Genomic DNA, 17,034 nt, shown 5'->3' with positions numbered 1-17,034 from the left:
GTGAATTTTTATGTTGTAAGGAAGGTGTAGTAGCAGTGTCATGGAAGGATTCTAAGCAGTTTGTTGTCCTGAGTAACTTACACTCAGACACTGTGACAACAGTCAAGAGAATGCAACAAAATGGAGAAAGAAAGGATGTTACATGCCCTGAAGCTATTGCTTTATACAATGAAATAATGGGAGGAGTTGATATTTCTGATCAAAAAGTAGGTGTGTACGATTTTGATAGGAAGTCAAAAAATGGTGGAAAAAGGTGTTCTATAAACTTCTTCTAACATCAGTTGTCAACGCATGGATTTTGCACCAAGAAGTTCAACACAGGAAAACGTCTCTTCTGACGTTCATGGTGCCTCTAGCGGAACAGCTGCTCGCCGAAGGATCAACAAATACTTCAGTCAAAAGAAGAGCTAGCATTGGAAGAACATCAAAGAGAGTGAAAACAATGTCAAACGTCGGTACTCATTTGCCTGTGGAAGGACAGACCAGAAGAAGATGCAAGCGCTGCTCGGATCACCAGACAGAAAAACGAACAAAAACCATGTGCGCAGAATGTGACCTCCCACTTTGTAAAACGTGTTTTTCAATATATCACACTTAATTATGTAAAATGTATCTCTTCACGTATTTGTGCAATTTATTGGAATTGATTTTTCTTTTTATTTGTTGTAATAAACATGTGTTTGAATAAATTACTAATTATTATTTACCTTATTGTTACCAATTACATACTTGTGTATACTACCAGTGGGACATATGTGTCCCGTGTTCATATACCACTGGGACACATATGTCCCAGCAAAAAAAAATTAAAAAACGTCTGTAAAAAATAGTAAACGTTAGAAAAAAAATCTGAAAAAAATATTTCTTGCATAATTTGATATGACGAATTAATTAAAATCAAAATTTCAAAAATTGAAAAGTGGTAGTGAAAGGGTTAAAGTACCGATAATGTTTTGATTTTTTAAATAAAAATATGTAACTTTCATTGCTATTTAGTGTGTATTTTTAATGGATTAGTATTTAGTAATGTTAATTAAACATTTTGTTTATGCAGCGTCTGTATGGAATGGTGGACATAAGACTACTGGGGAAGGTCTAACCAGTGTGGACGGCGAGGTAGTAGTCCACACCGACACCTGCACAGTGCAACCTCGTCGGATGGGTTGAATTAACAGCGAAGGTGGAAGACTTAAAAAGGATTACGTGGATTTTATACCGGACTCATTTAGGAAGTTGTATAATGAACTCCATGCCTGGCTGTTTTCCTGAAAGTGATTTTGAGGGGGACTGCAGCCCTAAGACATAACAATGGCGCATAGGGCCAAAATAGCATAAATCACATCAAGGGGATTTTCTTTCTTTAAAAAAAAGGAAGAGGCCGATTCCGTTGTAGCTTTTATTTTGCCTGTTTACAATTGCCTGATAAAATGTATAACAGTCACATGATTTGAACCTGCGCTATGTCTATTCATACCCAAAGTTCGACGTCTCCGTTGTGATAAACTTGCCAAAGTAAAAAATTGACAAAAAGCAAATTGACGTTTGAAATATTCCTTTCCAATTATCCGTCATCAATAATACATTTTGAACAAAGAGAAAGTTTATGATCATATTTCAATAATATTTTCAACCTGATATGACTACTTACCAGTTATAGATCTGTATCCCATATGGATTTATGTAGTATTAATGTTCTTGTTATATTACACAAATGTTTAAAGTACCGATAATGTTTTGATTTTTTTAAATAAAAATATGTACCTTTCATTGCTATTTAGTGTGTATTTTTAATGGATTAGTATTTATTAACTTTAATTAATCATATTTTGTTTTATGCAGCGCCTTTATGGAATGGTTAGACATAAGACTACTGGGGAAGGTCTACCCAGTGTGGACGGCGAGTAGTAGTCCACACCGACACCTACACAGTGCAACCTCGTCGGAGGGTGAAATTAACAGCGAAGGTGGAAGACTTAAAAAGGATTATGTGGATTTATACCGGACTCATTTAGGAAGTTGTATAATGAAACTCCATGCCTGGCTATTTTCCTGAAAGTGATTTTTGAGGGGGACTGCAGCCTAAGACATAACAATGGCGCATAGGGCCAAAATAGCATAAATCACATCAAGGGGATTTTCTTTCTTTAAAAAAAGGAAGAGGCCGATTCCGTTGTAGCTTTATTTTGCCTGTTTACAATTGCCTGATAAAATGTATAACAGTCACATGATTTGAACCTGCGCTATGTCTATTCATACCCAAAGTTCGACGTCTCCGTTGTGATAAACTTGCCAAAGTAAAAATTGACAAAAAGCAAATTGACGTTTGAAATATTCCTTTCCAATTATCCGTCATCAATAATACATTTTGAACAAAGAAAAGTTTATGATCATATTTCAATAATATTTTCAACCTGATATGACTACTTACCAGTTTATAGATCTGTTATCCCATATGGATTTATGTAGTATTAATGTTCTTGTTATTACACAAATGTTTAAAGTACCGATAATGTTTTGATTTTTTAAATAAAAATATGTACCTTTCATTGCTATTTAGTGTGTATTTTTTAATGGATAGTATTTATTAACTTTAATTAATCATTTTGTTTATGCAGCGCCTTTATGGAATGGTAGACAAAGACTACTGGGGAAGGTCTACCCAGTGTGGACGGCGAGGTAGTAGTCCACACCGACACCTACACAGTGCAACCTCGTCGGAGGGTGAAATTAACAGCGAAGGTGGAAGACTTAAAAAAGGATTATGTGGATTTATACCGGACTCATTTAGGAAGTTGTATAATGAACTCCATGCCTGGCTATTTTCCTGAAAGTGATTTTGAGGGGACTGCAGCCCTAAGACATAACAATGGCGCATAGGGCCAAAAATAGCATAAATCACATCACGGGGATTTTCTTTCTTTAAAAAAAGGAAGAGGCCGATCCCGTTGTAGCTTTATTTTGCCTGTTTACAATTGCCTGATAAAATGTATAAGTCACATGATTTGAACCTGCGCTATGTCTATTCATACCCAAAGTTCGACGTCTCCTTTGTGATAAACTTGCCAAAGTCAAAAATTGACAAAAAGCAAATTGACGTTTGAAATATCCTTTCCAATTATCCGTCATCAATAATACATTTTTGAACAAAGAAAAGTTTATAGTCATATTTCAATAATATTTTCAACCTGATATGACTACTTACCAGTTATAGATCTGTATCCCATATGGATTTAATGTAGTATTAATGTTCTTGTTATTACACAATTGTTTAAAGTACCGATAAGGTTTTGATTTTCTAAATAAAAATATGTAACTTTAATTGCTATTTAGTGTGTATTTTTAATGGATTAGTATTTAGTAACGTTAATTAAACATTTTGTTTATGCAGCGTCTGTATGGAACGGTGGACATAAGACTACTGGGGAAGGTCTACCCAGTGTGGACGGCGAGGTAGTAGTCCACACCGACTCCTACACAGTGCAACCTCGTCGGAGGGTGGAATTACAAGCGAAGGTGGAAGACATGCGAATACGGAAAATGCATACCTTGCTTGCGTACCATTCATGTTTGCATTGTCTCTCATGTATCGGAAAAAGAACATGAACTTTAAGGACATGTAACAAGTTAGTTCCGAAATCCCACAATTTTCGTTGCTAATAAAGGACGATAACTTTCTTCATACTAGAAGTAGTTTCTAGTTGAAAATATTAAATATTCAACGAGCGATTAATTTCCTTGAATAATTCTTGAAAATCATCGAATCTTAATCTTCTATTGGCCATAATGTGGACTATGGTATTGATTATATACCAATCACACCTTCGCCAGCAATTCAAAAACAACACGGTTTTATATGTTACCTACTTCTTTGTATGTAATAAAATATATATAAAACAAAATGTGCTCATATATAGAAAACGTGTTTGTATGGGAAAAGAGAAAAATCTAATTATGACAATATTTTTTTTGTACACAATTAAGTAAAACTAAGAAAATGGTTTGATAATTTTTATTTGAATTGGATCAGTTATTGATGTGATAACGACATGCGTGAGATATTAAACTAAACTATACGCTACCTATCTGTTTTCTTGCAACATATTGATTCAAAGAATCATAATAACTTTGTTCGATTCCGATAGACAATTTATTGCTATGAATCCTTGTAGTATTTTATTCAATTCAACGTATTAAAGTAACATATTGATTACTCAGTTCCTGTTTGGATTTATATTTTGAGAAATGGCTCATTAAGTTCAGTCAGTACGATTTTGAAGTGTATAAAGAACGTTTCTGCCACGGGGAATCTCTGTAGGTGGCCGTGACAGTTGTCAGGAGATGTTCCCTAAGGAAATCATTTTACTGTCATGTTTTTTTTAACTCCAAGTTCACCTTCAACAACTCAAGTATTTTCAACCATTTACCTTTTTTCGACTATTAATAGAGATTTTGTCATCCACATCATCATACCAACACAAAAATACATCGGTGTTATATGTTATGTTAACATATACAATACATTGCAATACCATAACAAATCCATAACATTTGATGGGCTATTAAGAAATTGGTGCATTGTTTAATACAATAGGCATTTTATCATGTGAAATAGCTAAAAAACGTATTTCCACGTATAAAAATTATTGTTTGATATTTACGATACAATATTTATTAATACATATAAATATATATAAATGATTATCAAATTAAGCACATCTACAAACAGTGTTAGTAAACTCTTCAGTTCATAAGGAGTCTCAATTTCTGGTACCAAGAATGGGTAACCAAGAAAACACAGAATAAACCATAGACTACATAAGACAGTAGTCTATATAATAAACAAATGTAAACAGAGTATATTGAGATTAGTCATACGACATTTTCAAGTAACTTATCAAAATAAGAGTTGAAGTTACCTTCTTAGATGATCGGTTTCGTACATAGCTTTAACCTTTTTTCTTAACCTGCAATGTCATCTACATAAGTCATGAAAGGGCGATTTTACTGTGGTATGTTCACTGCCCTTACTGATTAAAAACGAAATGAATGTAAATGGATCTCATGTATAGTGGTTGAAAAGTTTATATAGAGACACTGTCTGGTCTACCTGTCGTGTACAGTGGAAAACACTCTTCAGGCCAGTATGTTGTCCGCTGTGGAGTGAACGCGAAGCCTTCTCACACTGACTCTGTCGTGCGTTTTATCTCGTTGATATAAGTTTTGAAGTAAAAATTGAGTTAATTTACTATTTAATCAGCCAGAAATTCAACATTATTATGGAACTTAGAAGTTTGGATGTTACACGGCCCAAATAACAACATAAACATTCTCTCAGACCACCTGTTTCTGTTTCAGCGAGGAATGTAAGGAGACTCACCATACGACTGACTCGGGCCCAGCAGTAACCACTGGTCCGAGCTAGCCAGCAGTCCGTGTACCAGCAGCACAGGGGTGCCCTTGGAGTCTCCTACTCTGTGCAGGGTGAGCCAGTAACCATCCGTGGTCCGTACCTCGTGCTTGCTGATGTTCACACCTTTCTCTTGCGCCATCTGCGACTAAAACATACCCTTGCGTTATGTCATACTTTACTTTTAAATAAAAATCTTTAATAATCTTCAAAGTCTTCAAAATAGGAATACTCCATTTTATATAAAGTTTTAATTCTTTAAACAGTATTAAAACACTCAAGTTTTGTTTCTATTGTAAAATAGGAAATGAAAGACCCTTCATTTTGATAATACTCACACATGTGAATTTGTATAAATACTGTTAGTGAGTAAAAGAAAGTAATTTCTTGGTTTTTTAAGTCTCACTTAACCTTAAGAGAAAAATTAACAACAATATTTGTCAATAAGCCTCTAGACCAACATATACTGCATCTATACTTTTGCAATTTATGATTTTTTATTATTATTTATATGATGAAATGTGTATCAGTTATTTATTATTGTTGGATTGATATTAGCATAATTATTAATACTTAAATAAATTATTTTTGCATATTGGGTTTAATTTAATTAGCCTTGGTGTATATTATTATCGATAGTTAGTTTTAGCTGAAATGTTTGTTATTCTAATTATTTTTATAAGTTGATTCCACTTAACATTTAATGTTCTATAATAAAAGTATATTATAAATGAGTTTAGCGTTGTGTTTATAGAATTAGTAGTATTTATGTAATAAATAGCCATTTGAGATGATAAACCGTAAAATTCGTTTTGCCGTTGATATCATAAATAAATACATAGAATCTTTAATTTATTTGAAGATTCTACTGTACCAAAAAGTTATATAGGTCGATCTTATTAATTTTCAATGGAAAAAGGTTCAAGTCAATTGATCTACCTTACTAAACTCTTCCATAAAACTACTATTGTTTCATACTGTCGATTTTATGAATTTATGTTATATAATATGAACTTAAATACACCATTAATGAGTATCAAACATCCTGAATCAACAAGTAACAATAAATAACTTACAAAGACTAATTTATATTTCTACCAAAGTATTGTAAAACAAATTTAATATTTTATTTATATACAACATTAAATTACCGATGGATTTACCACATAATTCAGACCTGATATTTTTTTGTAGGTATCAATTGGCATCGGGTTTTAAAAGAAACGGTAATTTTATTTGCATTAAAATATATAAATCAGTCGTCGGTGATTCTGGTACAGCTACATGCTGACGTTTATTAAAGAGATAATGAAAGAGATGTATGAATGAGATTACTGTTTAACCATCTCTCGCTATGCACATATGAAACTGATTTAATTCCCAGTAACTCTTGTTTATGGGAATACGACAACTGCTAGTGAAACACCACCAGGTAAATAACAATCGACGTTAAAAATAGTTGTTTCTCATTATTAAAATTCATCATTAAAACATGTTGATGTTCCTCAGCCGTTGGGCAATAAATACTGTCTTTTTTCAATGGGCCACCTTTGTGATCTTGGAAATCGAAATTTTACCCTTTAAATGTTGCACTTTTTAAAGTGTGTATTTCAGAAATGAGTCGACCAATTCCAAAACTCACTAACTCCAAAATTTTTGAAATTGAGGTTTTTATAGTATTTGGCAGTATTTGGGGAGTTTTATAAGGTAGCAAAAGATCTTGTTCCAAAACTCTCTAATTCTTATGGAAATATCAATGTAAAAAACTGCAACTGCAACAAAACTCTCTAAATCCAATCCCTTTACTGAAATAAAACTCGCTAATTCATCTTCCTCCATTAATGTTTCAAAACTCTCTAACTCCAGGCTTCAACTAGCACACTTCAAGGCAGTACTGCAACAAAACTGACTAATTCCTAATCATATGATAGTCATTGGCAACATATTCTTCAAACAGAAAGTGGGCAGTTCCTTCAAAATAGTTATTATTTTGTGTTTATATATTGGCTACACTGTACAGCAGTGCATCTTGGGAAATTGTTTGTTTACTTCATTAGTTATTTCTGTTTTGTACAATATGGCTGATCCAGAGGTAACCTTATTACAAAGCGGTAATGTTGAACCAATGCCTGACAATTCCACGAGAAAGAGAAAAAGAAGAGTAGATAACTGGAAGAAAACCAAGGACAAAAAGAAGAGGTAAGCTAAACTATATTTATTACAGGACAACATAATTAAATTTGTATGTTTATCCAATGATGACATAACCTAAAACCCTTTAACTGTACACTAACATTTTCACAGCATTGATTGTTTTTATGATATCGGCTTGTATTTTATTTCTGTTTTAAATACTGGTTATTTAATTAGCTTACGGAATATGATTTGTTTCAGACACTCCGCTCAAGGATTCCCAAATATTCCAACTTGTGGACATCGTGAAAGAGCTAACGGATCCAAGCACTGTTATGACTGTTCCCGTCTTAATATGCAGGACATAAGACGTTTTCATCAGGGGTTCTACAAATCTTGCAATAAAATTGACCAAGATCAATTTATACTGAGGTACGCCAAAGGAAAAGTTCCAAAAAGACATCGGCTTCAAGGTCCTCATTCTTCTGAAAGAGGTATGGCTATTGAATATTTCATACCATCATACCGCAATGAAGGAGGAAGTGAATTGGTAAAAGTTTGCCAAAAGGCTTTTTTAGATATTTTAAATATTTCAAAATTTAGAGTACAAAGATTGTGCCGTCTTGTGTTTCAAACTGGCGAATCGCCAAAAGAACTTCGAGGTGGAGACCATCGTTCTAAAAAGTCTGAGGAAAAACTATCCAAAGTAAAAACCTTTATTGAGGCTCTACAACCTGTAGAGTCACATTATTGCCGAGGGAAATCCAGACGGCAGTACCTAGCAAGTCATTTTAAGTATCTCTAGTCTGTGGAAATCGTACAACAACACTACTGAAAATGAGTTTAAAGTCAAGTATGAGTACTTTAGGAAAATATTTGTAGAGAATTATAATGTAGGGTTTGGGTCACCAGCAACAGACCAGTGTTCTCAATGTCTTAAGCTGAAAGAGAAGATTCTATCTGTGGTAGATTTTGAAGAAAAGGGGAAACTGAAAATAGAATTACAAGTTCACAAAAAAAGAGGTAAGATGTTTTTTGAGCTATTGCAATCTGAAGAGGCTGGGACAATCACGTTTTCATTCGACTGCCAAAAAAATCTAATTTTTCCTAAGTTGACTGATCAAGCTGCTTATTTCTTACGACAGTTTTATGTATATAATTTTACAATGTGTCTCGGTTCTTCTCTGTCAAAGCAGACAGTTGAAAACACTTTCATTTATGCTTGGACTGAAATGGAAGGTGCGAAAGGTTCAAGCGAAATAGCTTCTTGTGTTTCGCCATCGATTATCAGAAACAGTCTATCCAGAAAATGTACATACAATTAGATTGTTTGCAGATGGTGCTGGAGGACAAAATAAAAATACCATTCTTATTACAGCTTTACTAAACTGGTTATTGACTAAAGCACCTCAGCACATTAAGACAATTGTAATTCACTATCCGGTTCCAGGACATTCTTACATCCCACCCGATAGAGTTTTTGGGGTAATAGAGAGAAAAGTCAGAAAAGTTGAAAGCATCACCCATCCAAACACATACTTTGACATTTTTAGAGAAAGTGGAACGGTCAATAGATTAGGTTTGGACTTTGATGTTGAAAACTGGATGGAAGTATGCAGATCAACAGTAAAGAAGCCAGGTCAATGGCACTTTAAGTTTTCCACTTGTAAACGATTCATATTAACAAGAGGCAAAAAAGGAAATGGATTAGTAAGGGGTGAAGTAGCCTATAAAAACGATATAGGAGCGTCCAGAGGAATAGCCAAGAAAGGCTGTAGTCTGAGAAACATAAACCCCCAGATGAAACCAAATTCTGTTCAGGTTAATCCTGCAAAAGTTAAGGATGTACAAACACTTCTACGAAAACATTATGGGGAACAATGGGATCAACTGGAGTTTCTTAGGTACTACGCTGATCTATTTACTAACAATGATGGGGAAAACCAGGAACTTAATCAAGATGATCCTAATGAACATGAAGATCCAATGGAGGATGAAGTTTTAATCTTAGAGGGCAACTTTGCATTGTAAAAAATGAATTTAAAACAACAAAATGTATTTAAGTTTAATTGCATACAAAATTGTTTAATTTAAATACATATTTTTTCATTATTACAAGTTTTATAATATTTACCCAACCTTGTTGCCCTAAAACACAATGTTGCAACAAAACTACCTAAATCAAAACCGTACTGCAACAAAACTGTCTAATACCAATCTCCATTTCCAAAACTCTCTAACTCCAATATTTAACTGTTGTTTTCTAGTTCAACAAAAGAAATACATTTAATTTCTTACTGTTTAACCAATTAGTAGTAGGATTTATTATTCATAACAATAAAATAATTACTTTGAGTGTTATACTTTAACCACTATAGTTTTTTGCTCATCCTGTAAAATTTAGGAAAGTGGAGTTAGTGAGTTTTGGAATTGGTCGACTCAAATATGGTGGTCATCTTTTCTTATGGAAAACTCTGTACTTAATTTTTTGTTTTTTATTCTTGTCACTTTTTAATATTTTTCTTAATAGCGAATACACAATAACTCTCACTGTTGAGATTCTTTAAGGAGTTTAACACTCCACAATGTAAAGGACAAATAATTGTACGTTCAAAGAGTTACACATTTTTATGCATCGTTTCATGTATAGGTTTAAAGTAAATAAAAGTGTTTAACAACCAAAAACACTCTTAACCTCCCCACTCCCATTTATACATAAAAACATACATTAATATTTTTATTGAGCTTAAAAAATATCTAAAAGAGTCCACTGGATCACGTGCAGTTGATCTATATCCTGTGACGGCTTCATTCTTTTGTATCATAATACCTCTGTATTGTCAGATCACTACCTCGGATTTTGGAGAATAGAAGTGGAGTAATAAAGTTAATTAAGTGTTCACATTCATAGCTTGTACTTTTAGTGATGAAATTAATGCAATATTGTTCGATTTAATTAATATACTAAAGTTTGAATTTGTTAGTTATTATGATGTATTACGATAAAATATTTTAAGTATGAAGTATACTTCATTTTAAGTAATGTTAAAAACAATTATGAAAATATCTTATAAATGGATAAAAAATGGTTTGATGTTTGATCCGTGTCCTTCAAAGTTGGGGGAGATAAAAAACATATTGTGTTGGACGCAGTGAACTTAAAGTCATTGTTAAATTACTAATGCAATGTTTTGCTTCATAAGATACTTACTGGGAACTCTGGCTTTGATAAAAGTGGTGTAAATTCATTCAACGTATGGAATGAATAACATTCATTTTAGAATGGAAGACGGGAGGAGTAAAAGAAAAACTGAGAATAAAACATTAACCATAATTCGAGATGAGCTACAAAACTGAGTAATAAAGTGGAAGCAGCAAGGATAGTCACGTCTGGTTACAAAAGACCACCTTGTAATGCGGTACACGGTGCACGCACAACACAGCTTAGCCCACATTGATGATACACTTTCCTGTCCCCCTCCCCCACTAACCAAGCCGACCTGGTGAGCAGCTAGTCTTTTCTGCAAGTTCTGCTTGTCAAACTATCGACACAGAAAACATGGAAGCGCTGCAGAACTGTCGGAGCAGAACTGTCCTAGTTCGAGACCAGCAATATTTCGGGATTTCTGTTGTGTGCACGTGACATAAATGCTACTTCATTGCGTCTGATTAAACGTGTAAAACCGTATATTTAGTCCCAGTCGTGTTTATTTTTTTCTTTTAATTTCAAAATAAAGTTAAATTTCTCCCAGGAAAATTACTTCCCACGTATAACTCCCAACCAATTTCAATTTCATTTAGTACTGTGGCGATATTTTTAAATACTGTGAGATGACTGTATTACAAAAAATATAACTAAAAGCAATCTGGATCTAAATACTTTCTAGAAAGCTGACCACAAATTTTGTAAGAAAACATTTTTATTTCGTTGTAAGAAGTATACAATAAATTTAGGGCAGGGCCTAAGTTTCTTAAATTTATTCTGAAAGGACCCGCACTGTGTAAACTGAGTTAAGAATTACAATGTTCTTAATAACCGGCTATATTCAAATGAATTTAAGTTTGCCCTATAAGAATAATGTAAGGATACGCACTTTTACGATATTACGGTTAGTCGTACAATTATGGGGGATGTCTAATTTTAAAGATATAAACAATTAACACGCACCCAATTGCTTTTTATTTTTTTCAATATTTTTATTGATTATTCAGAAAGAATATAAATTTTTATAATCCACTATTTAATTAATTATTACAGTGGTATAATTATTACATTTAATTAAGAATATAACATATTTATTGCAAAGTCTTTTAGAAATTGAGAGAAGAGGAATTTTTAAAAGTGGATAGTTTGGTATAAATTATACGCATAATGTATAGGAAGAAAATGCCTCATAGTAGAAATTTTACGTTGAATAACACACATTATATCATGTATTTCCATAAAACACACACACACACACACACACACACACACACACACACACACACACACACACACACACACACACACACACACAAACATATATGTGAGAGGATCCAGATCCAGATTCGAGTCCCGGCGGAGCAAGTACTTTTTGTGATTCAATGTTTATTGAAAAAAAAAATATATATAGTACCTGTCAATATTATAATAAGTAACATTTTACTGCATTCTAATGAGACAATTTAATTACTAATCCAATGATATCAAGTTTAAGAAAATCGATTGAAAAATAAGGGTAATAATGCAGCAATTAAAAATCCGAGTACTAAACAAAACCCACTGTGATAATGTGACAGCACTGTTTGTGAGCCACAACAATCAGGTTTTTAATTTTAGCTGCTCTAATTAGCTGATTATTACACTACATTGTTGAACTGGGGTCGTAATATCTTTACCTATTCCTGCATTTAGGTTTCTTTGGATTAAAACATAAGGAAATGAAAATATTTATAATCTACAAAAATAATAACTTTATTTACAGGTGATTTGTAATAAGTTTTTTATTTTTAACACATTAGAAATAGTTTTGAATTAAAAGACCGATTTCTGCTGCTGGATAAACAATTTTAGTTCAATATTTAACAATCTATGTTCAATATTCCTAGTGTCAGTTTGGCTGCACATCTTAAACCATGTCAATAGAGTTAGCCCAAAGTTTGGTTTTTGTACATTTCAAAATAAAAAGCTTATAGATTTATTAGCTGCCCTATTTAAATAAAATTATTATTTATGAACAGAATTTTGTTAAACTTGGAATTTTTGGATTTGTAATTATAGTGTCTAACTAAAATATATTAAACGTGACTTTTGTATAATATAACGTTTTAAAAGCAATTAATTAAAACATTTTTTTAATCCATTTTAAGAATAAAGCCTTTAAAATTAAACTTTCTGTAATTAGGCCTTTTAGTTATAAATTATTTGGTTAATTATAACTTATTACAAGAAGCCGTCCTCAAAATTTAATACTCGGGTAATTTTTGTCTTTTCGGAAGTTTTAAATTATATTTTGGTTTGTCTTTAGTCCAATAACAATAACCGAAAATATAGGCGGAGAGTTCTGGGACACTCTGTAATATATATATATATATATAAAAATATATGTATATATACACACACATATATATATACACATGTTTAAAATAAGTTCAATATATTTATGCTTTTTATAAGATACAATGGATAGTATCCATAACCCAGGGAATCAACAGTTTCTTATAGAATATAACTTTTAATTCAAAATATTTATCAGCATTAAAGGGTCTGCTGTTTACATAACATTATCCAACCCAAATATCGAGAAAAACCGGGCACAAAGATCTTTATAGTATAGTTACAAATTAATAATATGTCATTTTTTAGTGGTAAGGCAGAAATAGTGTTTCTATTAGTTTTCAGTTTTTTTAAATAATCTTATTATTAAATCTTAACATTTGTACTTCAATTTAAGGGGATCCGCCACCATTTCAATAGGTATTTTTTTAATTTTTTCAATTTTTTTATTACATATTCTTATAGTAAATCTCGTTTAAAATATTTTCTTGAAGTTTTATGGCATCCTGACCAATATTTCATTAAAAAAATTAAATAAAAGAAAAGTAGCGAATTTAGATATTTTTTACATTTTCAAACATTTTTATAAATTACACAAATGTTTATTACTTATACATATAATATGTTTCTTATTATGTATAATATAAATGTATATTGAAATTACATCCACATATTGTGTACATTACTATAACACAGGCCTATAAATGTAAATTTAATGACCTCTATGTTTGTGGACTGATTCTGATTTGTGTGTTTACACTGTGGTCAGTTGACAGATTTGAGGTTATGTTCTAGTGAATGTGTTCTATTATTATGCTATAAGTAAACATTTGTAGCAATTTGTATTTATAATCAAGGTTACTTCATCACAATAACACAGCTACAACAGGCTTGCAAGATCTCCCCAGGAACAAAATACTTTCAAAAAATATTCAGTGCAAAGAGACTCTAAACAGCTACGCACTAAGAATGTGAGGGCTACAGGAAAGTATCAAAAGTATAGGAAGTTGTTGAAAAGCAGACAGATAGCTTCAGAAGACAAGAAGATAGTAGAAGGTGTTACATATGGAGCAGGAGAGTTTCAGTAGAGATTTATGTATTTACAGACTTTCGTTGACGATTTCCGAAAGTTTAGTTTTTTAACACAATTTTTAAAATAACTTCAAGAGTTTTTTTTGACATAGACTATTGAAATTTTTACCTCAGCACCCTTATACCATGAACTAATTTTTAATGGTATAGACAACCTTCTAGGTGAGTAAGTATTTATTTTATTAAATATTGTTTTCCACAAATTTGAGGTAAAATTTTATGTTTTTACAAATAAATCTATAAAATTAAGAATTTTAGTCCTATGATAGTCTTTTATACCATTAAAAATAGAGCATCTCATTGGGAATAAAAAAATATTAAGTTTCTTTAAATATCTTAAAAAATAAAAAAGTTATTTCCATTTTTCGCATTTAACTATTTTTTTATACCAAAAAAATATAAATAATGAAAAAAAAAATAATTTTTTGTAGCATTATTTTTATTTACATGCTAATGGATCAGTAATGAGAGAAAAAAACCATTATTTTTTAGTAAATAAAAAAAATTACTGAAATGGTGGCGGATCCCCTTAAGTAAAAACACATGCAGCGTTTCCAACAATATCTCTTGTGGTTGAAGATCCGCTAAATTAAAACTGTATTTGAAGTTTGAAATTTTCTAGTGAACCAATACCATTTTCAGTGTATTAAAATTATCCTTCTAATTTTCATTGAATGTGCTCTATACTAAGACCCAATGAACTATTTTTGCTTGATATGATTGGACAGAGTTAGTGTTTATAGTTTTATTATTAAATTGTCTACTAATTGAGTATTAAGGTAAAGCGAGGAGAGATTGCGCGGTAGGAGAGATTGCGCCCTCTTTGTTCCAGCTGGTTGGAGTTGGGTGCGCGCGCAGCGTCCCTCAGTGCCTCGATCCGCTTCATTAGTTGAGTGTTCTGTCAAAAGTTCAAGACGCTAAGTCTGTTTATTAGTGATATATATTAAACCTACAACTTTCATTTCAAAGGTAAGTGGCTGAATTTTGTCTGCAGGATGCATGAAATTTAATCAGTACGATGCTACGATACATTATTCGGTATTTACCATTTTTTCTAGAGAGGTAATGACATAGGCAAACTGTACAGATAGTGGTTGGTCAAATCTCGCTTCGGCCATCTTAGTTTAAGCCTGCGCAATCCTCTCCTACCGATTTAGGACAGTACGCGCATTTCATGTTGAGGAGAGATTGCGCATTTATTCCATTTAATGTAATGGTAGGAGACATTGCGCATGGATTTCATAATTAATATTAACTATTTGTGAATCTACATATTCGTTAGAAAATTCATTAAATGTATATTATGAATCTTTATTTATTTTATTAATATGAATTGCATATTACCATTAATAAAACAACTTAAAAAAAAAAATTAAAACATATTATTTACCAAGATGACTATTATTTATTTATTTTTTACAGGCTAACATGCCTAACGTGTACAAGAGGAAAACAAACAAAGGATCCTGGACAGAAGATGATCTATCATCAGCTGTATCAGCAATAAAGAATGGATCATTATCAATAAGAGCAGCAAGCAAGAGGTTTAAAATACCAGAGTCTACATTAAGACATCGAATGAAGAAGAATGATTTTGCAAAACGGGAATTTGGGTCCAGATGGCCAACTAGGATTGGAAGCCGAGAAAAAATTGGCTTTGCACATAATAAAACTTCAATCTGTAGGGTTTGCACCTACACAAAAGAATGTTAGAATGTTAGCTTACAATTTAGCAGAAACATTGGGTATTAAACACACCTTCAACAAAGACCATAAAAACCGCTGGAAAAGTTTGGTTTTCGTCATTCCATGCGGCGACATCCTAATTTAAGTGTGAGAAAAGCTCAAGGCATTAGTAGAGCAAGAACAGAAGGAAATGAATAGGGAAGAAGTAAAAAGTTATTTCAAATCTTCTCACTTCCACCTTAAAAGAAAACAACCTTTTTAGATAAGCCCAACTGTATTTGGAAACTGCGACGAAATAGGAGTGCAGCTTAATAATGAGCCTGGAAAAGTTATTGCCCAAAAAGGAAGCAAAGACGTTCACGTCGTTTACAAGTGCTGAAAAGGGAGAAACTGTAACTATTATGGCGCTGCTGCAATGCAGAGGGACAGTTCCTACCACCTTTTTGTATTTTTAAAGGGAGTTTACGCTAAACCACAATATATCAAAGATGCTCCCCCTGGAACTGTTTTAAAAAATGAGAAGAGAAAGTGCGTACATAATATAGTGAACTGTTCATGGAATGGTAGGATTTTCTGAACACTTCATCTATCATCCCAAGAAAGTCTCCTGGAATAGGCATTTGCTAATTTTAGATGGCCATGCCTCACACATGAACTGTCCCAATATGTTGCAAAAGGCTTATGATAATGACATCATTATCTTATGTCCTGCCTAGTCATACTACACACTACCTACAACCCCTAGAACGCGTGTAGTATTCAAAAGCCTTTGAAAACTTATTTTAAAGATGATGCTTTGTAACAAATTAGTCACATCTCGTTGTGGTACTGGCAAAATTTCAAGGGACGATTTTGGCCATCTATTGAAATTTATCTTGGCCTCGTGCTGCCACTGTTCAACTTGGAGTTGCTGCGTTTCGTGCCACAGGAATCCATCCTCTAAATTATTGATGTGATACCAGGACTATGCATATCTTTTTACATTGTGACCAAGATGTAAACCAGATTGTTCCTGATCCCACAACACTCCAACCAACCTTGACATCAGTTAATAATCCAGTATCTGAAAACACTGAACCACCTATTTCAATCCAATCATCTCAATCAAATCATTTAATCCCCTCCAATCTGTCAACCATCAACCTCAAGACAATGTTCAGCCGCATCTGTAGAAACT

The 17,034-nt window shown here is 32.6% G+C and overlaps 1 protein-coding gene across 1 annotated transcript; it reads left to right on the top strand.

Moving 5' to 3' along the window:
• The first annotated feature begins 6,962 nt into the window (after positions 1-6,962).
• On the top strand, positions 6,963-8,345 carry LOC124372533. Its single transcript, XM_046830929.1, has 2 exons — positions 6,963-7,606; positions 7,802-8,345. The coding sequence occupies exons 1-2, from the start codon at positions 7,332-7,334 to the stop codon at positions 8,343-8,345; spliced, it is 819 nt and encodes a 272-aa protein (XP_046686885.1). The 5' UTR covers positions 6,963-7,331.
• Positions 8,346-17,034: the final 8,689 nt, after the last annotated feature.

The sequence above is a fragment of the Homalodisca vitripennis genome, unplaced genomic scaffold (genome assembly GCF_021130785.1).
Source record: "Homalodisca vitripennis isolate AUS2020 unplaced genomic scaffold, UT_GWSS_2.1 ScUCBcl_3433;HRSCAF=8971, whole genome shotgun sequence".
Classification (NCBI taxonomy): domain Eukaryota; kingdom Metazoa; phylum Arthropoda; class Insecta; order Hemiptera; family Cicadellidae; genus Homalodisca; species Homalodisca vitripennis.
Note: the sequence above shows the minus strand (reverse complement) of the source record. Positions and strands in the feature narration are given on the sequence as shown.

Coding starts and splice junctions, on each gene's coding strand:
- LOC124372533 (XM_046830929.1), top strand. CDS start 7,332: ATGATAGTCATTGGCAACATATTCTTCAAACAGAAAGTGGGCAGTTCC. Junction 7,607..7,801: donor ACCAAGGACAAAAAGAAGAG/GTAAGCTAAACT, acceptor GATTTGTTTCAG/ACACTCCGCTCAAGGATTCC.